This window comes from Propithecus coquereli, unplaced genomic scaffold (assembly GCF_000956105.1).
Source record: "Propithecus coquereli isolate 6110/MARCELLA unplaced genomic scaffold, Pcoq_1.0 Scaffold458, whole genome shotgun sequence".
NCBI lineage: Eukaryota > Metazoa > Chordata > Mammalia > Primates > Indriidae > Propithecus > Propithecus coquereli.
The window spans coordinates 435,653-459,049 of NW_012150374.1; the positions used below are offsets into that span (position 1 = coordinate 435,653).

The 23,397-nt window shown below is 47.4% G+C and overlaps 1 protein-coding gene across 1 annotated transcript in view; it reads right to left on the bottom strand.

The window, feature by feature from the left end:
• Positions 1–23,397, bottom strand: part of ABCC11 (ATP-binding cassette, sub-family C (CFTR/MRP), member 11) — a 73,731-nt gene that overhangs the window by 23,251 nt on the left and 27,083 nt on the right. Inside the window, exons 12-22 of the mRNA XM_012655011.1 lie at positions 19,887–19,958; positions 17,737–17,861; positions 15,946–16,018; positions 10,426–10,629; positions 8,904–9,041; positions 8,735–8,831; positions 7,306–7,395; positions 5,320–5,423; positions 3,972–4,169; positions 515–741; positions 255–392 (exon numbers count right to left, since the gene is read on the bottom strand). Coding sequence (XP_012510465.1) covers positions 255–392; positions 515–741; positions 3,972–4,169; positions 5,320–5,423; positions 7,306–7,395; positions 8,735–8,831; positions 8,904–9,041; positions 10,426–10,629; positions 15,946–16,018; positions 17,737–17,861; positions 19,887–19,958 — 1,466 coding nt within the window. The remainder of the gene's footprint in view (positions 1–254; positions 393–514; positions 742–3,971; positions 4,170–5,319; positions 5,424–7,305; positions 7,396–8,734; positions 8,832–8,903; positions 9,042–10,425; positions 10,630–15,945; positions 16,019–17,736; positions 17,862–19,886; positions 19,959–23,397) is intronic.

Consider the following 23,397-nt stretch of genomic DNA (forward strand, 5'->3'; position numbering starts at 1 on the left):
GTGTACAGATATAGACAAAATATCCATAGGTCTTTAAAGGTTACAAACATTTTCCATATTGTTTATATTTTTTATTCTCATAAACGCCATCTTACAGATGAAGTTCTGGAGGCTCAGAGAAATAAATGGAATAGAACAAAGTTCTGTCCTGATTCTTTGGAAGGGGATGCCATTCCTAGGTGCTCTACTCCTCTTCCCACTCCTCACCACCCCTGTGGTCCCTGTCATCCTCAGACGGCAGCAGGAGGACTCACTGGCTGACGAAGGCTTCAGATTTCCCATAGACGTGGATGGAGCTCAGGCCATGGAGAGAGGTGAGGATGTGGGAGACTAAAGGCGACCGGCTGTAGTTCTCCAGTCTCTTGAACAGGTTGATGGCTCTGCTGAACATCCTGCATCGGGAACGAAGGTGCGAGACCTGAGCCATCCACCTCCGGAACCATCCCATCAGGTCGGTCCCAGCCATGCACCCCAAGTCACAAAGCCCACTCACAAGCAAGAAGAACCTACTCACATATAATATACGAGGCAAACCATGATGACGATCACCACCATCAGCAGGATATACGGAGACAGCAAAACAACAACCAGCAGGATGGCGACCACCACCAGAAACAGCAGCAGGAATTCCTCAGCAACGACGGGCAAGACCTGGTCCACCTCGTCCAAGTCCCCCGCAAAGCAATTCAAGAGTCGGCCTGTTGGGGTCGTGTCAAAGAAACTCATGGGGCAGCGGAAAACCTGCAGGGACAAAAATCAACCCAGACCATGAGAGTAGCTGCAGCCTTGCTTGGGAGTGGACGGGTATGCCTGTTCCCCTTAGGCTCTGGAGGCGCAGGACGCAGCCGAGGGGCAACAGGGGAAGCAGTGTAGAGTGATGGCTTAGAAGCATGGATGGGCTCTGCAGTTGTCTGTCAGGCTCCAAGGCTCCACCTCCCCCACCTACTGCTGTCCGACCTCGGGCAAGTTATTAAAGTCATTAAATATAAATGTCCGATTTTGAATGAAAAGTTTGGTTTATTATATCTCAAACAAGAAGCAGTACAAATAATCAAAGTATGTGACTAACCTATCAATACAGTTTTGCCATCTTAACAGTAGCTTGTTTATGCCAGCAGCAAAGAAGCCTGGAGAGTGAGTGGCAATGACATCACAGAAAGTGTTTTTGCAGCTTGTTGAGAATTGAATATTTTTCCTTGCAAGAAGAGGTCCAAAGCCTAGAAGAAGTGATAGTCAGTTGGTGCAAGATCTGGTGAATACGGTAGATAACAGAGAGTTTCCAAGTCCAGCCTCTGCAGTTTGAGCAGCATTGTTTGTGCAGCATGTGGTTGAGTGCTGTCTTGCAAGAGGATTAGCCTGTCTTTATTGACCAATCTCAGCTGCTTCATCGCAAGCATCCTCATCATTTCATCCAACTGGTTGCAGCAGACATCTGCTGTAATCAGTTGACCAGGTTTCATGAAGCTGTAGTAGATAATACCAGCGCTGGACCACCAAACAGACACCATTAGCTTTTTTTGATGAATATTCGGTTTTGGACTGTGATTCGGCACTTCATCTTTATCCAACCGTCGTGCAGAATACTTGTGATGGTTAAAAAGAATCCATTTTTCATCACACGTTACAAAAGGGTGTAGAAATGTTTCGCCTTTTGTCGTGACAGCAAAGAAAGGCAAATTTTGAGACGATTTCTCTTCTGACGCACATTTAATTCATGCGGTACCCATCTATCCAGCTTCTTTACCTTGCCCATTTGTTTCAAATGGTCCAATATTGTTGGAATAGTAACATCGAACCTTGCTGCTAATCACGTGTAGATTGGGATAGATTCGCTTCCACTACAGCTTTCAGCTCATTGTTGTCCACCTTGGTCTCAGGTTGCCCACGTGGCTCATTTTCAAGATTAAAATCACCAGAATAGAACTTCTCAAACTCTCGATGTACTGTGCATTCGTTAGCTACATCCTTCCCAAACACTCTATTGATATTTCGAGCTGTCTGCGCTGCATTGGTTCCATGACGGAACTCAGATTAGAAAATAACACGAATTTTTTACTTATCCATGGTTTCACAAAAGTTGCTCTAAAAATAATTTGAAAGACAATCACAAGCCAAAATTTGCGTTTGAAAGACTGAGGATATACCTTCAGAATAAACATAAAGCAAGAAGTTTCAAAGAGAAATGTCAAAGACATCAACTGTCAAACTTAGTGCTTAAGGAAATCAGATATTTCAGACTCAATAGCCTAATACTTAACCCCTCTGAGTCTCGAGGTCCTCATTTGTGAGGTGGGATGATAACGGTGATTCGTAGAATTGCGGTGAGGATCGCACAATTCTTCAAATGTACCAAAAACCTCTGAATTGTACAATTCAAAGGAGGGAATGATACGTCACAGAGCTACGATTAAGAGAGAGAGAGAGAGAGAGAGAGAGAACACTGCCTGCCCCGGTAGGCATCCCATTCTTATTTTCTACAGATGGGACCATTTTCACTCAGGATGGCCAAAGCTTAGCAGCCCCAACTCCACTGCAGTTGCACAAGATTTGGACTCGAGGATGAAATCCATCTGTCACCGCCCCTTCTCGAGGTCGGCACTGCAGCCTGATCTCTAAAAGCCAGTGGGCGAGAGGCCCTTCGGCAAAGAACATTTCGATAAAGCCCTAAAAGGACTAGAAAAACGAAAATATTTTAAACATGAAACATATTTTCTAATGGAAAGAAACTTGAACATTTCTCAAAAGTAAAATACAAAATGTCACTGGGAGGCCTGGCACTGGAAATTTCTAGAATCTTGGAGTGTGCAGTGGAAAGAACCTCAGAGACCACCCAGCCGAGGGCCAGCGCCACAGGCCCCAGGCAGTTTCCCCCTCCTGCTTTCTGGGTCCATGGGCCAATTGCTTTACCTCATTCTCTCAAAATGGAAACACTTAACGGCGAGACAATTTGCATTCAGCCTGCGCAGAATGATGGGTCTCTCCTTGCCTCCTGATTCAGAACCCCTGCCCCACCCTCTGAGCCCCAGCCTTCCTGAACTCCCTTCCCCTCCCCAGGAATGCTCTGCTTTCGTTTTACCTCCAGCCTCCTGATCTTGAACTGGCTAAACCTGATTCATCCTTTAAAAAGTGGTCACCTCCTCCAAGAAGCCTTCTTGGGCTCCTCCCACTTCCTTCTACTGAGGTTAGGTGCCCTTAGGTACCTGTGGCCCTGCGTGCCCATCTGTGGTAAACTTCACACTCCATATTACAGTGGCCCATTTCCTTGTCCATCTGCCCCACTAGATTACAGGCCCGTGACGGCCCAACCCCCCGCAGCAGTCGTTCACTCCTGCAAGCCCAGCGCCCACCGCAGAACCTGGCGCGCAGTCCTACTTGAAACGTGAGAGAGAGAAATGATGTTTCCAAGAGGCAATGTGACACCACAGACAATTTGGAATTCTCACTGTACATGTTTTCCAACCGTAACACACATGGGATTTCCATTTTCTCATGCGTAAAATGAGGATAATGCCCCCCAAAGGGAACGCAGGGCAACACGAACAACCCTCTCTGTGCAGTGCTCGGCCAGCGGAGGCCAGCGCCGGCGCGTCCGCTGGACGCTTAGAGCCACATGGCCAGCAGCAGGGACGTGCCCCCTCCTCGCTCCTTCCGCACCTGCTGACCCAGTCCTCCCACCCGCGACTGTGGCGCTCTGGAAAGGGCAAGACCGTGGAGCCGGTGGGAAAGATCAGCGGTTACCAGGAATTTGGGGAGGAGGAAGGGGAGGGGGAGGAGAAGGGGAAGGGGCGGAGCACCGGGGTTTGGGGCAGTGACACTGCTCTGTGCAGTGGGCGCGTCATCATACGGTTATCAAAACCCGCAGACTGCACAACACAAAGAATGAACCGTATCTGTAAACCAAAAACCACTCAAAAACATAGTCTACTAGTTAAAAAAAAAAAAGTCGGGCGAGGCCAGGGCGAGGCCCGCACCTTGCTCAGGAGCGCGCCGTGCAGGGCCGTGGATGCCTTTCTCGTGACCTTGGTGAACGTCCCCGCCGAGCAGACGCTGACGCAGACCAGCAGCAGGAGGCTGAGGCCGTACACCAGCGAGTAGAAGGGCAGCTGCGGATTGTCGCCGACGTCGCCGGGCTCTGCCGTGGTCCCGTTGCTCTCTCGGCGGCCGGTGCTCTTCGAGAGAGAACAGGGGTCAGAGCGCGTGAGGCCGGGGTGAAATTCGGTGGCAGGCACATCCTTCTCGCCGCGGCCGCGGGAGGCTCGGTGGTGGCAGAAGGTTATGCTGCGATCCGCTAAGCCCTTCCGCTGGGGCTCGGCTGCGGTCTCTCCCGCTGCCTGCCCCGGCCCCCGTCGGCCCCCGCCCGGCAGCCGCCTCCACGTCTCCGCGCCACGCGGGAGAAGCCGCGCGCGCGGCCGCACCCCTTGCCGCACGCTTCCGGGTCAGGGGCCGCCGAGGAGAGGCGCTCGGAAACCCCAACGAAGAAGAAGAAGAACCCCCAAGCCCCGGCCCCAACCAAGGCAAGGGCCGGGCCCCCAACCCCCCCAAAAGCCCCCGGCCCCCCTCTGGGAACCGCCCGCTGCAGTTCCGCTTGCCGCTGGGGTCGCCGGTGGCCGCGTCCCCCCAGTGGCCCCGTAAGCCTCTGATTCCCTGCATTAGATCTTTGGCAGCTCCGACACTTAGAGTGGCTTCTGTTTCCCTGACCAAGCCCCCTGGCAGCTACTCAACAGTGACCGAGCGGAGCACTGGGGGAAGCGTGGCTTTGAGCGCCAAGAGCACTGAGTTCAAGTCCTGGCTCCTCGGTGTCCCAGGGCAGGTTCTTTATCCTCTAGACACGGTGCCCTCATAGGCAAATGGGGACAGAGAAACCCACCTCGGAATGCGGTTGGGAAGATTAGTGAAACAAGCAGACACGGTGCGGCCCAGGGTGGCTCCCGGCTCCCAATACCAGGAGCGCAGGGCACGTTTTCAATAAACCACAGCGAGAGAGCAAGGCTGGAGCCAAAGGCAGAAGTCACTAAGGTGGAATGTAAAGATTCTTGAGGAGCTGCCTGGGGACAGAAACCTCTTGATTTTGTCCCAATAAGACTGCATGGGTGACCACCCATTCTGCAAACCCAGGAGGCCAGCGCTAGGAGGGAAGCCCCCACCCCACAGCACCCTGACTCCCAGATGGTTATCTCTGGAGCACTTTCTGCCAACGCGGCTCTGGGCACGCCCTGCGGGGCCCTGGCAGCACTCTGGCCCTCGTGGTCCCAGGGAACAAGAAGCCACCCACTGCACCCAAGCCCACAGAAATACAATGCGCCTGCATCGGGTACTTACCCCTGAGCCCTGCTCCAACCAATAGCTCAGCCACCAGAAGCTGAAGATCAGGAGGGAGACGATCAGAAGCATGAGAAGGAAAGCCGCGAAAGAGACCACGTACCCTGGGAGGGAGGGAGAGGTGACGCTCAGGAACCACAGAAAGGTGCAAGGCAACGGCCGACAACACTGCTCGGCCACCCCCTGCCCTGAGTCCTTGGAAATCCTGAGCCCTGTCCACCTTGGACGCCTTGGAGGACTGGGAAGAGCTGGGTTCCGAAGTCAGAGAGCCCTGGGTTCAAATCCCAGCTGTGCAACTTCCAAGCTGTGTGACCCTGGACAAGGTACCAAACGTCGGTAACAGCTCACTTCTGTGCCTGTGAAAGGTGATAGTCGTACGCGCGGCAGGGCCGTGCTGAAGATGACGTGAGATAACATGAGTTGAGCACCCAGCCGGTGCCTGGCACACAGCAACACTGCGGAGAACTTAGTTCCCTGTGCCAGTCCTGTGGCGTCGGTTTTTAAAAGAGGCTTCCGAGAGCCGCCTCCCCTGTTTTCTGTCTCTCTTGCCCTGTGAGGACACACTTGTCCTCTCCAAAGAACAGACGACGCAGTGCTCAAGGCGCCATCTCGGAAGCAGATGTGGGGCCCTCACCAGACACCCAACCTGCTGGTGCCCTGATCTTGGACTTCCCAGCTTCCAGAACAGCGAAAAACACATTTCTGCTCCTTATAAATTCCCCGGCTCGGGTATTTTGTTACAGCAGTACAAATGGAGTGAAATGATGAGGAAACTGAATCTCAGAGAGGGAAAGTAACTTGCCCACAGTCACAGAACTGGTGAGTAGTAGACCGGGAATGCAAACAAGGTAAGGATGGGAAAACTCAGGGCACGTTCCTCCCGCCTCTTGCCCCGTCACCTGCCCACCTACCCGTGCTCATGGTCCCACACCCATTGTCTTTTCCAAAATTCTCCTCTTCCTTCAAGGGCCACCTTTTCTTTGATGAGATCTGAGATTCCCTCACAGAGCTCTCTCTCACTGTCTGGAGGAAGCAATGTCTTAAGTCTCCAGCTAGATTCCAGGGTTGGTTCTTAGATGGGTTTTATACTCCCTCCCTCCAGAGCTTGGTACAGTGCCTGGCACGTAGTAGGTCCTTTGTAAACACAGATCAGTTGGCTGCTCGATTCATTTACGCGTTTCCCAAGCATCTTCTGTGCCCCTGCTCTGGGCAGGCCCTGTGTTGCACCCTGCAGGGACACTCGTGTTGGAAGGAGTGGGGATGGGGACCTCCTGTCCACAGCCTACCTCATCCTCCCCCAGACGGGTAGAGAGGAGACACGCCTTACAGAGGGTTAGGTTCCAAAGTCAACAAAGAGTAAAAAGTTGCATGGAGTCAAACTTACTCTCAAAAATCTATTAAGTTACTGAAAAAGTAGAGTATCATACACTTGGTTTTGTGTTTACAACATTGTATAGTAAATATACATGGTAATATACCCCATTTAATAAAGCAGTAGCTTTGAACTTCTAAATGCCATTTGCCTGCCTTAAGAAATACATTTTAAATCATGCCTAATATACACCAAAACGAGTTTCACCAGTATTACAATATGCAATGCTTGCTGACATTTTCACTCCTATTCTATTGCACTTATATATCCCATAAGCAAAATAGGACAATATGTGCCATCGTCTCTCAGTGCTGCTCATGACCTCTCTCTGCTGATTGCACAGGCCACGAGCAGTCAGAGCCCAAAGTTCGAAAACCCTGAAATAATGAATACGTGTGAAAACATAACTTCTGACATCAGCTTTGGTGGTAGAGTTACTGCACTAACGACAACATTCGCTCAGGTTTGTGCGAGAGAGGCGAACGCGCGGCATGGCTCCTCTGCACTTCTCTGCTCCACACGACCCCACAGGGCCCAGTCTGACCCCGTTTCCGGGGCAGGGCCGTTCCGAGAGAGAGCCCCAGGCCTGGCATGGGGTGACTGACGGACCGTACCTCCGGCCGCCTGGATGTAGTGGTGGTAGACGCTCCAGCTCAGGGAACCTTCTTCCATCTGCTCTTTGTCTGCGAGCTGATGCTCCGGCACTGGGTCAGGGTGAAAGGAGGGGAAAATAGTGTGCCTTCCGATTACCCGACCTCCCTCCAGGGTCAAGAGGAATCCGGGCGAATCCTTCGCTCCTGGCTTTGACCCTTTCCAGCTTCCTCACCTCCCAGCTCCAGGGCCCCCTCCCCCCTAGGTCTGGCCCTAACCAGCAGGTTTTCCATGGAAGACGCTGCTGGAAGTCACCTTGCACCTGACTCCAGAGCCTGGAAAGGGGATCCGTCCCTGGCCATCCGATAAACTTTGGAGGGCCTAGGTTCCCAAGTGCCTGATGGGCTAAGGGAGGCAGCAGGAGAGAATGAAGAAAGCAGCGACCTGGGACCAGAAAACCTGGGTTCCAGAATTGTCACCATGACACTGTGCAACCTCAGGCAAATCACTTAACCTCTCTGTTTCCTCATCTAAAACATGGCAGGCCTAGATGGTTGCCAAGATGCTCTGCCGCAGTACGCTTCTGAGACAACACACAAAACAGCCATAAGCCCAGCCCGGCAGACCCTTTGGCCTTGAGCTGGGCCCACAGCCAGTACCCGGACATACTAGTAGATGCTTCTGACAGTAACAGTGACAACAGTGGTGGGCTTCTGTCACTCTGCCTGACCTTCTCCGCCCTCTGGTAACCATGCCCTGATGTTTCCTGGGGAAGGGCTTTCTTCCTGGAATCTGAATGCGGAGGGAAATCACACTAGGATGGGGATTTTTTGAGAGGCTTTCTTCAGAAAGACTCTGCTGGAGACTGGGCCGGCAATGTGCCAGGCTCTGCGCTGGGGATTTCCCTCCACCTGACCTCATCCAGTCTTCACTATCATCCTGCAAAGTAAGTACTATTATCTCCACTTTTGCCAGCGAGGGTTCAGAGAGGTTAAGTTGTTTGGCCAAGGTCACACAGCTTTCTGCTACTCTGCTTCACAAAATAACAAGGCCATGAGCTTCCGGATGTCAGGGGCTGGGCCCAGCTCATGTCTGATTTCTGACACCTTTGCTCCCAACATTTACTCTTGATGAATGTGTAATGAATGAATGTCCAGATGCCTCACCACGTCTTAAGTCTGTGCCAGGGCCAGAGCCACCCCTTCCTGCCTCTGATGCACGCCCTCAGCTGTGCCCCCAACAACACTCCTGTCTGGTCCTTCAGGCCTCCCGACCACCACAGTCCTCACCCCATGGCCCCGGACTACTTGGATCTGTAACCTGCGTGTGGGAATGTTGGGATCTCAGACAGTGAGGGACATGGCCCGGTTTAGGGTCCAGCAAGAAACACCAGGACTCTGGAGGCCCCAGGCAGGCATGCAGAAACCCCCATCCTGCTTCCCACGCCGCTACCAGCATTCTCGCTGAGACGCTCTTCCTGGGAGGTGGCCTGAGCCCGCCCTTCTGCCTGAGGCTTCTCCGCTGCCTTTGCTGTGTCCCATGGCGTGTCCTGTGAGAAGACACATGCCGTGAGTGCGGGGTGCTCTGCCCACGGGCAGCGAGGGGGCGGAGTGGAAATCACCTGTTTTGCTTCCTCTGGCTGCATCTTCTGGACCAGCCGGGCGTACTGCCCCTTTTTCCGCATTAACTCCCTGTGAGCTCCATTCTCACAGATTTTCCCATCTTCTAGCAAAATGATCTGGTCGCAAAACTCTAAGTACTGGGCAGTCAGAAGAAATAAGGTCTTCGGTAAACATGGAAAGATACTCAACTTTACTATTCATCAGGAAAATATAAATTTAAATCATAATAAAATATTATGTCACACCACCACGTTGCAAGCATTTAAAAGTCAGACAACCTCAAGCGTTGATGATGATTCAAGATAAAGGGAACTCTTATAAAATGTTAGGCGGATTGTAGATTGATGCAACTACTTTGGAGAACAATTTGATGTATTTAGTAACATGGAAGATTTTTGAAGAATTATGAGCCAAGGATTCAACTCCTAAAAACTCTGCCCTAAAAAACTCTTAAACATGTGCACAAAGACACGTGTATAAGGATGTAGACTGAAGCATTTTTGTAAAAGTGAAAGTGGACGCAAATGTTCATCCTGGAGAAATAAATTCTCGTATTATTTAGATATTGGAATACTACACCAATGAGAATCAAACAAAGGTACCAACATAGAAGATCTCAAAAAAGATAATGTTGAGTGGAAAAAGGAAATTACTGAAGGACACAGAAAGTAAAATATCAATTATATGGAGTTTAAAATACACAAAAGATTCAGGATCTATATCCTAGAGAAAAAACGCAAATGGAACTTCAGCATAGAGGGAAAGGTGTCTAGAGATTCATGCACATGTTGAAACAGCATAAAGACATGCATTGAGAACAAAAAACGACAACGTGAGAATAGCAAGAGGGAGGAAACGGAATGCAATTTGAAAGCGGAATTAATGTTTTATTGTTTAATCTGGGTGGTAGGTAGATCCATGGGCTTTCGTTAATTATTTTCGGAAACTTTTTCAGGTCTTAAATATTTTATACCAAAAAAATGCCAAAATAATAAAGCAAAAATAAGGGATCAAGAGAAGAAGAAACAGAAGAGAAACAGGAGAAATAGGAATACGGTCTCAAGGCTGATGTCATGTGTGCAAACAGCAGGGAAAATGACCCAGGAGAGGCAGGACCACAAACAGCCACTCTACTACGGCCATTGTCAATAAGAAAACACCCTGAGACGGCTCCTAATATAAGAACGGGAGAATCGGAGAATTCTCCTTCTCCAAGGGATCGTTTTCCTTTTTTGTAACTTGAAAAGCAGGGTCTATTCACAAAATTTTGAAGATAAAGGAGACTTTAAAATCTGGTATCAATTTTTACCGACCACAGACGTCTTTTACAGCCTGTCTTCCCCATACGGAAAGCAGAGGAAATCCAAGCTCTTGGCAACCCTCCCTGAAGTCGGGGGAATCTAGATTGGGATGAAGGGGCAGCTGCTATGAGGTTGCTATTGAACCACACTCTGAAATGGCAGGGCCTTGAGAATCTGTGCTCTCTGTCACTTGTGGCCAGAGCCATAGAGTGGTGGTCACCTGCAGCTGGTGGGTCACCAGGACAATGGTCTTGTCCTTGAGCATCTTCTTAATGCACTCCTCAAAGATGTGCTTCCCCACGTGGGCGTCCACGGCCGAGAGGGGGTCATCCAGCAGGTAGAGCTCACGGTTGGCGTAGACGGCGCGGGCCAGGCTGATCCTCTGCCTCTGCCCCCCAGAGAGGTTGACACCCCGCTCCCCGATCTGCAGACAAGCATCACAAGGCACCATGTTCAGAGAGTGAGCACAGTCAGGTGTGCTCAGATGAGGGGCGGATGTGGCAGACTGTACATCTTAGGACACACCAAGATATGTGCACATTCTAGGACACCGATGATTTGGCACCCCTGGCACTTAAAAAATATTTTTAAAAATTTGCTTAGTAGGGAATAAAGAAACTGATTTTCAATTACTATTTTTATATCTTAATTAGATACAGTTTTTCTAAACCTGTCAACTTCTCAGGAGGCATATTAAACTAATAAAAATTTAGATAGTAAAAATAAATCACTGATTCCCAAGAACAGTACCATCTTACATGTTATTCGGATTTTAAATTTCCATTGACTGCACCTGTCAACTTGCAGGACCGTCAGCCTGGGTTAGGGGTATCATCGAAGACTATGTGTAGCCACCCAACAGACACAGCTTCACTGGCTGGGAGGACCTTGACTGTTGCTCACTCAGCACCTGTGGTTTTAGGAGCTGAGGGTGGAAACCTGAGTTACTGAGCATGTTTTGATTGCCCTTGCAGATCAGCATTCTAGGCAGCTGTCAGCTGGCCCATCTCTCCGTCAAGCTCTGAGTGCAAAGGAGCTGAAGGCTAAGTCCTAGTTCTTGCTCTACCATGAATTCTTGAAGTCTCAGCAGAGAAGAAGCAGAGTTAAAAAGGTGGCAGAGTGACCTCTTGTCACTGCTCTACCTCCAAGTCACCACTGTGTGACCTTGGACAAGCAACTTGACCTGGCCAAAGCCCAGTTTCCCCATTCATTTATTCATTCATTCATTTAAAAAATACTTATTAAATGCCTACGTGCTCTTATAATAATAGCTAACACCTCTCCTATGCTGGACACTATTAAAAGCACTTGAGAGAAATTCTGCCATTAGACTCAAGGCTGCGACATCAACTCTTGCTGGAATTTCTAGCCCTGCTGATTTTGGACTTACCAACCCCCATAATTATAGTTCAATTCTATGCATAATCTCACTGCTCTTCAAATAAAAATGAATATTTTGGGGACTTCTGGTTCCAAATGGCAGCATAGAGACAAACTGAATTCACTATCCCCCAAAACATAAAACCAAAAACAAAAATGCAGTGCCAAGATCTAATCAAACAACTCAAATCATTGAGCTCAAAGACTAGCTATTTGAAAATACATAGTCAGATGGAAAAAAAAGAAAAAAGAACAAAAAAGAATGAAGACCTCCTACAAGATATAGAAAATTACCTCAAAAGACCAAATCTAAGAATTATTGGTTTTCAAGAGGAAGCTGACCAAGAGTAAAGGGTAGAAAGTTTACTCAAAGAAATAAAAACAGAAAAATTTCCAAAACTTGAGAACGATATAAATATTCATGTGTAGGAAGGTCTTAGAACACCAAACAGATTCAATCAAAATAAGACTAACCTAAGGCATATAATAATCAAAATCTTAAATATCAAGGCAAAGAGAAGATGCTAAAAGCAGTGAGAGATAAGCAAATAATATACAAAGGAACTTCAATTCATCTGGCAATACACTTCTCAACAGAAACCATACAAGTCAGGGGGGAGTGAAACAACATTTTCGAAGTGCTCAAAACAAAAGGTTCTATCCAAGAGTGATAACAAAACTGTCATTCAAATATGAAGGAGAGATAAAGTCTTTCCCAGACAAACAAAAGCCAAGAGAATTCACCACCACCAGACTTGTATTGTAAGAAATAACAAAGGGAGTTCTTCAATCTGAAAGAAAAAAAACACTAATGTACAAAAGAAAACGTTTCATGGTATAAAACCCACTAGTAAACTTAAGTACATCCACAAACCCAGAATACTATATTACTGCATTTGTGGTGTGCAATCTATTCATAACTCTAATATGAAGTCCAAAAGGCAAATCTATCAAAATAATATTAGCTACAGGAAACTTTTAAGAGATAGATAATATAAAATATATAAATTGAGTCAACTAAAAGTCAAAATGCGGGGGGCCGGGGCAGGGGTTGGAATTAAAGTATAGAATTTTTTGTGGGTTTTTTTGCATTTATTTCTATTCTTTTATTTGTGATCTAAGTTGTCATATTTTCAAAATAATCTGTTATATCTGTAAAATGTTTTTTGTAAGCCTCATGGTAACCACAGCACAAAAACCTGTAATAGATTCACTAAAAATATAAAGCAGCAAATTAAAACATACTACCAGAGATAATTACTAGATCATAAAGGAAGACAGGAAGAAAGGAAGAGAGGATTCTCAAAACAACCAGAAAATAAGCAACAAAATGGCAGTAGTAAGTCTTTGCTTATCAATAATGACGCTGAATGTAAATGATCTCAGTTCTCCAATTAAAAGGCACAGAGTAGTTCAATGTATAAAGAAACAAGACCCAACTATATGCTGCCTTCAAGAAACCCACTTCACTTATAAAGACCCACAGACTGAAAGTAAAAGGATGGGAAAAGATATTTCATGTAACTAGAAACCAAAAAAGAGCAAGGGGAGCTATGCTAATATCAGATAAAATAGACTACAAATCAAAGACTTATTAAAAAAAAGACAAGGAGGGTCACTAATGATAAAGGAGTCCATTCAGCAAGAGGATATAATAATTATAAATATCTATGCACTCAACCCTGGAGCTCCCAAGTATATAAAGCAAACATTAATAGATCAAAAAGGAGAGATAGGCTGTAATAAAATAATAGTGGGGGACCTTAATACCCCGTTCTCAGATCACCCAGTCAGAAAATCAACAAAGAAACAGCAGAGTTAAACCTGATGCTAGAGCTAATAGGCCTGACATTTACAGAACGTTTCACCCAATTGCTGCAGAACACACATTCTTTTCATCAGCACATAGAACAGTCTTCAGAATAGACCATATCTTAGGCCACAAAACAAGTCTGTCAAATTCAAAAAATAGAAATCATATTGAGTATTTTCTCTGACCACAATAGAATAAAACTAGAAATCAATAATGAGAGGAACCTCAAAAAATACACAAACACATGTAAATTAAACAACATGATCCTGAATGGCAAATGGGTCAATGAAGAAATTAAGAAGCAAATTTGAAAATGTCTTGAAACAAATGAAAATGGAAATACAACATGCCAAATCTATGGGATATGACAGAAGCAATACTGAGATGGAAGTTTATTGCGACAAAGGCCTATATCAAAAAAGTAGAAAGACTTCAAATAAACAACTTAATGATGCACCTCAAGGAACTAGAAAAGCAAGAACAAACCAAACCCAAAATTAGTAGAAAGAAAGAAATAATAAAGATCACAGCAGAAATAAAGGAAACTGAGACTAAGAAATCAATACAGACGATCAACAAAACAAAAAGTTGGTTTTCTGAAAAGATAAAAGTGGCAAACCTTTAGCTAGACTAATAAAAAAAGGAAGAAAGAAAGAAGACCCAAATAAATAAAATCAGAAATAAAAAAGGAGACATAACAACTGAGACCTCAGAAATACAAAAAATCATTAGGGACTATTATGAACAACTATATGCCAACAAATTGGAAAACCTGGAAGAAACATAAATTCTGGGGCACATACAACCTACCAAGATTGAACTATGAAGAAATAGAAAACCTCAATAAACCAATAATAAGTAATGAGACTGAAGCTGTAATAAAAATTCTCCTATCAAAGAAAAGCCCAGGACCTGATAGATTCACTGCTAAATTCTACCAAACATTAAAGAAGAACTAACACCGATCCTACTCAAACTCTTCAAAAAAAATAAAAGAGGAGGGAATACTTTCAAACTCATTCTACAAGGCCAGCATTACCCTGATACCAAAACCAGACGAGGACACAACAAAAAAAGAAAACTACAGGCCAACATCAATGATGAACATAAATGTAAAAGTCCTCAACAAAATGCTAGGACACTGAATTCAACAACACATTAAAAATATCAATCACCATGATCAAATGGGATTCATTCCAGGGATACAAGTATGATTCAACATATGTAAATCAATAAACATGATACATCACGTTAATAGGATCAAGAAGAAAAACCATATGATTATTTTAATAAATGCCAGAAAAGCATTTGATAAAATTCGACATCTCTTTATGACAAAAAAGAAACCCTCGTCAAAATGGGTATAGGAGGAACATACCTCAAAATAATAAATACCATATATAACAAACCCACAGCTAACATTGTATTGAATGTTGGTTACCGGAGGCCGGGAAGAGGAGTTGGAAGAGGGGATGAAGGCAAAAAAAAGAAAAAGAAAAAAAAAAAATGAAGCTTCCACTGCCTGAACCCACAAAACTAGGATTTCACCCATGAGTTTTTGTTGAGTTTCACACACTTTATACATTATACAGCAAAGTACATAGCTAGCTAAATCTTTATCCAAACAGTCAACAAATGGGAAAATCTAATCATACCCTACTTCACCATTTCCTGTTAATGAGAAAATTATGCAAAGGAGAGTCCCCCATTTGAAATGTTGAAAGCTAACACATGACAGTTAACCAATTTAATTTTTAAAAAGGAATAAAAAGCAGTTTGTATGTATTATTAATTCATTAAACCTCGAAGCAACCCGATCAAGTCAGTACTCTTATTTACACCATTTTACAGATGGGACCTTGTTCTTCCTGTTGAGAACTGAGCTCTCTACCTTCAAGGATTTATAATCCCAGCTTTAAAAGAAGGATAACAAAAGGACTTCCCTCCCAAGGTTATTGTGAGGCTCGCCTAAGACACTGTGTTCAAGTTGCTAATAGTACCTTGCATGTAGTAGTGTTCAGCAGACTGAACTGTTATTAGATCATTAAAACCAAGATAACAATACTACTTTTATCTTGGGTGGGGAGTCTTATGTGGATTAAAAGTGGCTGCAATTTAAGATAGTGAATTATCAGGAAAATGTTACAGTCAGAAATCACATTGCCCCTGTGGGGTGTTGGCTGTGTTCCCACTGGCAAAGAAAGCGCTGTCCAGAGTGGGGCAGGGTGGGTGGGTGGGGCACAGGTGGCTTCTCATCTTTACAGGGTCTCTGCTCTTGCTTCAGAAGGAGGGCTTGAGGTCAGCTCTCCACCTGTGCGGGCTAAGGTAGCCTTTTCCTTCTCCGGCCCCCCCGTGAAGTCAGCCCAAATTCCCTCAGTGGGGGAGGCTTTGCTCTTTGCTTTGAAGAAGCAGCTGCGGGGAAAGCTAGGGAAGGAAGCTGCTTTGGGAAGGAAGGGCTGGGGTCCTCCTCTCCCTACCCGTGGAGGCAGCCTGAGCACCGAAGCACCAACACTGCAACAGAGCTGGGGGTGCTCGCCTCCCACTCACCTCCGTCATGTCGCCGAAGGGCAGAAGTTCCAGGTCCTGATTCAGGGAGCAGCAGTGGAGGGCCTGGAGGTATCTGCAAAGGACAGGGAGCTGGAAGGGACCGGTGGCCAGCCTCTGGCCCGCCACCCTTCCCAAGTGTTGAAGGGGAAAAAGTCTTGAATTCAATGCGAAGAAATTTGGACTTGATCTTGTGTTTAATGGTAAACTGGAGCCTTTCTAAAATTTCCTTCCCTCTTTAATTTCTTTTAAATTATTAATAACATGTGTTCTCAGTAAATATTAATATTTGAACAAAACAAAAAGTTGCAGTGAAAAGCAGATATCCCTCTCATGTTTGACCCTCAGTTGCTTTCCTCAGAAGCGGCCACTAGTACAGTTTCTTATGTATTTATTCAGAAACAATCCGTGTATGTATGTATGTGTGCAGCATATACAGGATTATTTGTTTAATGGCACCATAGTATTCCACTATGAGGCTGTACCATAAATTATTTAACCCGTGCCCTAGTGATGGACACCGGGCTTGTTTCTATTTTTGCGCTCCTATGAGCAATGCAGTGTGAACGTTCTTGTACATAAGGCTTTGTCTTCGTAGGTGAAAATATCTACACACAAAATACCTAGCAGTGGATTTGCTGTGTCAAAGGGTTGGTATATTTTTATTTTTGGTGTTTCAAAACGGCTCTGTGAGTCATATCAGTCTCACAGCACACAGTGGCAAGACAAGAGCTATGTTTTAGGGAGATGCCCTGGAGACAGCCACAGGGTGGAACCGAGGGGGAGATGAGGGACAGGAATCCAAGGGCCAGGCGGTGAGAACCGTTCAAACAAGAGATCACAGACCGGAACTAGCAGCAGGGATGGAGAAGAGAGAAATACAGGAGATATTTAGGAGACAGACTCATCCAGGGGTGGTGACCAATTAGACGTGGGAGGTATCACAGGAGGGGTGTCAGGCTTGCTGGGGTGCACAGTCTGGGTGATGCCATTAAACTGAATTGGGCGGTTTGGGAAGAGAAGCCAGGAGGATGGGGCTGGGTAAAGAGAGTGCTCATGAGCTGGTATCAGACAGGATTGAGAGGCACCCACAGGACAAGCAGACGGAGAGGGCCAGTTTATACACCTATATATCTACACCACTGTGTGCTGTTACAGGGCAGATTGCAAAATCAAGCAATGAAAGCGAGTCAGAGTCCACGTCCTGTGTTGGAAGCATAGCTGTAGTTTTCCTGGATCGTCCATTGAATAGGCTTCGCGCTTGACATCCAAGAGCATGTCTTAAGCAGGTTAACCCCAGGATTCTGGGGGAGGGAAGGGAGGGACATGGGTGGGATATGGTAGGTCCCCTAGGCCATGAATCCAAACTCATTCCTGTAGATTGGAGAAGCTCATCACTGCCATTTGTTTTCCTTTTGACTCAGGATTTAATTAACACAAATGAAGTTTTAATGTAACATTTTGGAGGAGGAGAGAGTATTGACTATTTTGAACAAATATAACCTAGTAGGGTAAGTGTGAAGTTTCTGAAAGCAACTGGGTTCAAATTCTAGCTCTCTCATATCGTACCAACTGTGCGACTTTGGGCAAATTATTTAGCTTCTTGAGGCCTCAGCTGACTCGTTTAGAAAATGAATATGGAAATATTTCTTCCACAGTGAGGAGGAAATATGGCATGTATGTAAATAAGCACACAAAAAGTATTAGCAGTTGTCGAATTACTATTAGCAGCTGAGGTCCCTCCCCAAACCAGCCGCATGCCCCGTGCTCTTCCCTGACCTCCCTCAAGCTTACCGGGCCTTGTCATACGGGCCTCCCAGGAGGATGTTGTCCCGGATGCTACCCCTGATGATCCAGGCCTGCTGGGGGACATAGGCCAGGCTTCCGTGCACCCCCACCGAGCCCTCGAGCAAGTGCATCTGCAGCAGAACGAGCCGAGCCTCAGGACCGGGGCAGGCCAGGGGACAGACCCTGCCTGGATCAGTGGCCACACTGCTCAGGGACCCACTGCTCTCTGGTACCCCGGGAGCTCTCCTATGTAAAAGTGACTTTGAACGTGGCCCTGCCAGGCCCACCAGCGAGTCTGAAGGCACAGACATGAGAACATGTGGAAGCAGCTGGAGATAAGCCCGGCCAGTTTCTGCCTTGACTGAATCCAGGACGCCCCACACACTTCTTCCTCTTACTTCCCCCGCCCTGTTGCCTGGCGACCAGGGCCTCCACGGTCCTCACGGCGCAGACTGAAAGTTCCAGGCCATCTCTGACCATGCCTGCGTATTACGGAATTATTATTGTTAGGCATGATAATGTTATCATGGTTAGATAGAAAACTTTCCTTATTTTCAGACATTATGATGAAGTATTTACTAGGGAAAGTGTTATAACCTCTGTAATTTAAAATAATGCAAAATATATATCTGCGTAGCTGAGGCCAACAGGAAGTATATCAACTGTGGAATCCAGGTGGTGGGTATATGGGTCTTTACTATGGTGTTCTTCCTGCTTTTCTGCACCCTAAGTTTAAAAACACATGTCAAAAACAAATAGAGACTGGACCCCATGCCCACCACGCCAGCACAGGACCTCGCCATCCTGGCCCCTTTCTCTTTTTCATCCTGTGCTTTTTCCTTTTGATTTGGAGCCAGGCTTCGATTAATAAGAATAAAACTTTGAAGTGATAGCTCCTTGTTTCTGTTTATTGGAAGGAAAGCGACCGGTTCGTTTGCAGAGGAAACTGACACGCCGCTGGCCACGCAGAAAGGCGGCCGTGTGTGGAGGCTGCCGGGCAGCGCCACTGTGATGTGGGACGCAGCTCCGACCGCGAGTGGACGTGGCTTTCGACCCTGGCTCACCCCTTACCTGCTGCGTGACCGTGGGCCAGTCGCCTCTCTGAGCCTCATGTGCTCATTTATAAACGAGCCATGATGACTGTGCCTTCTTCGTGGGCTTGTTACCAAGGTGAAAGGAAGAAACAGAAAGCTCTTAAGGCAGGACCTGGCATGTACGTGTTTCAATTATTTTTGCTATTTTTTAAATGGAGTCTTCTTCTCCCTGGTTGCAAAGCAGCTGCGGCGAGGCCGTCACGTGTGGCGCACAGAGAAAGGGGCGCTGGGCTCGCGGGGCGGGGCCGGCTTAGGGGGAAGCAGGGGAGGAAGAGCCGCGCAGAGGCGGGAAACTGCTAGTTCTCCCAGCCCCCGGGAAGCCGGATACTGCGCAAAGAAAGGGGGAGGAAGAGAGAGAAGCCCCAGGGGCTGGGGCCGACGGGAAGGGCTGGCGAGAGAGGGGAGGTGGCCATCAATACGCAGCAGGTGTCGTGGGTGTTTTCAGTTTTCGGTACAAGGTGTGCAACGTGGCCGCGAAGGATCCGGGGATGGGTTTGGAGAAGGGATGTGCGAGCCACATGTCTTCACGAGCGCAGACCACGCAGACGTGGAACCCGTCTGCAGCAGGTGGAACTGGGGACTTCGAACCCGAGGCGAGGGCGCTGGCGGACACGCAGGTTCCCCCGCTGGGTCTGAGTGAGACCGCCCCGCCCGTCGGGCCGCCCTTCCGCCCGCCTCCTCCCTCTTTCTGCGCCTTCCGCTCTGCGCACCGTCCCACCCCTGACAGTGTGGGTTCGGCTTCATAAAATGATTCTTATTGCCATGTTAACTTGGACACGCCCTGTATCGTCACAGAGAACAGGAGAGCGTGGATCCCCAGGCGACCTACGAGGCAGCTGGCCCTCCCTGAGTGCTGCCTTGCTGGGGAGAAAGCCCGCTGAAGAGGGCGCATCTGTATAACCCACCCCTCCACTGGCGCATGCGCGATCATTTTCAGTTTATAAAAATCCCCCTTGCGCAGACCGCCGAGAGGAAGAGCGCGGCGGGGATTGCTGGAGGACTGCAGCTTCGTGCACCTGGACTGCCCGTGGGTGGGCATGCACGTGGCCACCCGTCGCTTACCTCCCCCAGGATGGCCGACAGCAGGCTGCTCTTGCCGCTCCCTGTGTTGCCACAGATCCCTAACATCGTCCCCTGCGAAGCCAAGAAGGACAGACAGGCGTTGGGACAGCACAGCCTTCCCACTTGCCCAGGTAGGTCAACTATTCGAACACACAATGACAAACAGAGAACAAAATAATATATACAACCCAAGACCCCTCAGGCAAGCAAAGCTCAAGCGGAACTTTGAGTTCAATCTGTAAAGGGAACAGGGTAATCTGAGAGGAAGGAAATTACAGGGAGTGGCAGAGAAGAACACCAGAGCACAGATGGCAAGAAACCTGAATTCCAGATAGGCATCTACTCTACTCTGTAATCCTGGGAAAGTCACTTAGCCTCTCTGAACCTCAGTTTTTTCATCTGTAAAAGGAGGACAAACAAGCCAGCATCACAGAATTTATGCAAGGGTTCAACCCTTCATTCATCATTCATCTGTCGAACAGTGATTCGAATTTCTTCTATGTACCAAGTAATGAAGGAAAAACTCTCATTGAGCTTATACTCTAGTGGAGCCAGGGGACACAAATAAGTAGATTAATTAATTAAATCAGACAGTAATAAGTGAAATAAATAAAATGAAATCAGCTACTATGACAGAGTTGGGAGTTAAGGCAATTTTAGATGTGTTGGCCAAAAAAGCTTCTTTAGAGCAGGTCTCATTGCAACTCAGCCCTGAATGCCAAGAAAGAGCAAGACACAGGAAGGTCTAGAGCAAGAGTGTTCCAGGATGTGGGAAGAGGAAGTGCAAAGGTCCTGAGGCCAGGACAAGGCTGAGAAATCTGTGAAGCTGGCACGGAGGAAGTGGATGGGAGAAGAGGTCAGAGGTACAGGTTGCTATTTGGAGAAAACCTGGGTGCTGTCCTGGGGGTACTGGGAAGTCACTGAAGGGTTTACGCAGGACAGTGACTTGAATTGGTAAATGTTTTAGAAAGGTCCCTCTGTCTACTGCACGGCAGTGGATTATAAGAGGGCAAAAGTGGAAACGGACTCTGGGAGGGAGGCTCTGGGAAGGCACGACGGTGGCTGGGGCTGGAGCAGTGCAGGCCCAGGGTGGAAGGTGGCTAGGTGCAGCAGAATGTTCAGACAGAGCTGGAGGCCTCGCTGGCAGACTGGAGTGATGGGAAGGAAGGAAAGGAATCAAGTCTCACATCCAAGTCCTTGACCACCGGAAGGACGATGGTGCCACCTCCTGAGATGACGTGCAAGTGCTCCACACACCCCACAGCCTCCTGCCTCCACTGAGGGGGCCCACCCTCCCTGCTGACAGGTCCCTGGCACAACTGCCCTGCCCCTACCCCCTACCAGCCACATCCCAGCAGCGCCATTCCAGGAGCTCGGCCCCAGAGGCCTGCATCCTGCGCGCCCCATGCTGTGTCCTGGAGCCCTGCAGCTGCCTGTCTCTGCCACTCTCCCCTGCGGCAGGCCTGAGGCACACCTGCCCTGCCCCTGCTCGAGCGTTCCACTGTGACCAAGGGGTCAGCCCTCCCTTCCCTGTCACAGCCAGAGAGGACCCAGAGAGGCCTGAGGTCAAGTTCACCAGCCCAATCCCAGTCCAGCCCCCCACCCCAGGTCTCAAGTACACCATCCATGGGAGATTGGGGATTACCTAATGTAGTCCCCCACGGCTAGCGCCTGGACACTTCCCCAGGGGCCTGAGGTTGGGTTGACACAAATTGCCAGAAACACCACGGCTGGCACCAGCCGCACACACTGAAAGGCAGGGCCCCTCTCCCTCTCTACACGGAGCCGCGGTGTTCCCTGCAGAGGAGGACAGGCAAGCCACAAAGCTGTCTGTTTGGGGCTAACGGAAGAGGTTCTGCCCCAAAACCATGTGGGCAGAGAGCTGTGGGACAGGTGTTACCCATGGCGCTCAGAGACACCGGCCTGGAGATAGATGACAGTATCTGACTGAACCGAGAGTCACAAGCCCCAGGACAGGCTCACGATAGGCGAGCAGATCGCAATCGTGCCAGCCTAAGATACGGAGATGGTGCAGCGCCCCCGACCCCAGGCAGACCTCGGCGTGCTTAACCAGGAGCTCCCTGCCATTCCTGTCAGTGCTGGAGACAGGTGAGAGCCGGCACTCACCACTGCAGCGTCTATGGGCAAGCTTGGCGGCCCAGTCCCCACACTCTGTCCACCCGTCTGGGGCTGAGCAGGGAACTCACCCGATACAACAGAGAGCCCCTCCCAGTAAACAAAGATCAAACATATACCCATCAGAAAGTAAATTCAAAAATAAGAAATGACAGCTTCTCCAGATGAGAAGGAACCAGTGTAAGAGCTCTGGCAGTATGAGAAAACAGAATGTTTCGTGACCCCAAAGGATCATACTGGCTCTCCAGCAATTCTACCCTAGCTCATTCCACCCTTCAGCTGCAGAATATACATTCTTTTCATCAGCACATGGAACATTTTCCAAGACAGACCATATATCCCAACCAAAATGGATATTCTGAAATGACATATAAAGAATTAAAAATATGGATTGTAAAGAAACTCAATGAGATACAATAAAAAGTTGAAATTCAATGCAGAGAAACCAGGAAAATAATTCAGGATACAAATGAAAAATTTACCGAAGACATAGATTTAAAAAAAAAAAAAAAAAACCAAACAGAACTTCTGATAATGAAAGCCTCATTGAAAGAATTATAAAATGCTGTTGAAACTTCAAGCAATAGAATTGACCAAGTATGAAGAAAGAATTTCAGAGCTTGAAGACAGGTCTTTCGAATTAACCCAGTCAGACAAAAATAAAGAAAAAATAACTTTTCAAAAATGCACATAGCCTTCAAGAAATATGGGACTATGGGAAGTGTCCAAGCCTATGAGTCATAGGTATTCCTGAGGGAGAAGAGAAAAAAAAGTGTGTGAAATGTATTTCAGGAAAAATTGAGGAAAACTTCCCTGGTCTTACAAGAGTTTTAGATATTGAGATACAAGAGGCTCAGCAAACACTACAGAGATACATTGCATGAAGGTCTTCACCAGGCATATAGTCATCAGACTATCTAACGTCAACGCGAAGGAAAAAATTTTAAAAGCAGTAAGACAAAAATACCTAACTACCTACAAAGGAAAGCCCATCAGACTAACGCAGACTTCCCAGCAGGAACCTTACAAATCGGGACAGATTGGGGTCTTATTTTCAATAATTTCAAAGGAAAGAACTGTCAGCCCTGAAGTTTATATTCTGCTAAATTAAGCTTCATAAATGAAGGAGAAATAAGTCTTTCCCAGACAAGCAAATACTAAGGTAATTTGTCACCACTAGACTGGAAGAGAAGATTCCAATGAGCTCAATCAGAAATGAAAAGAGATATTACAACTGAAACCACAGAAATATTAATATAAAAGACCATCCAAGACCACTATGAACATCTCTTTGTAACTAGAAAACCTAGGCAATGTATAAATTCCTGGAAAAATACAACCTTCCAAGGTCAAATTAGGAAGAAATAAAAATCCT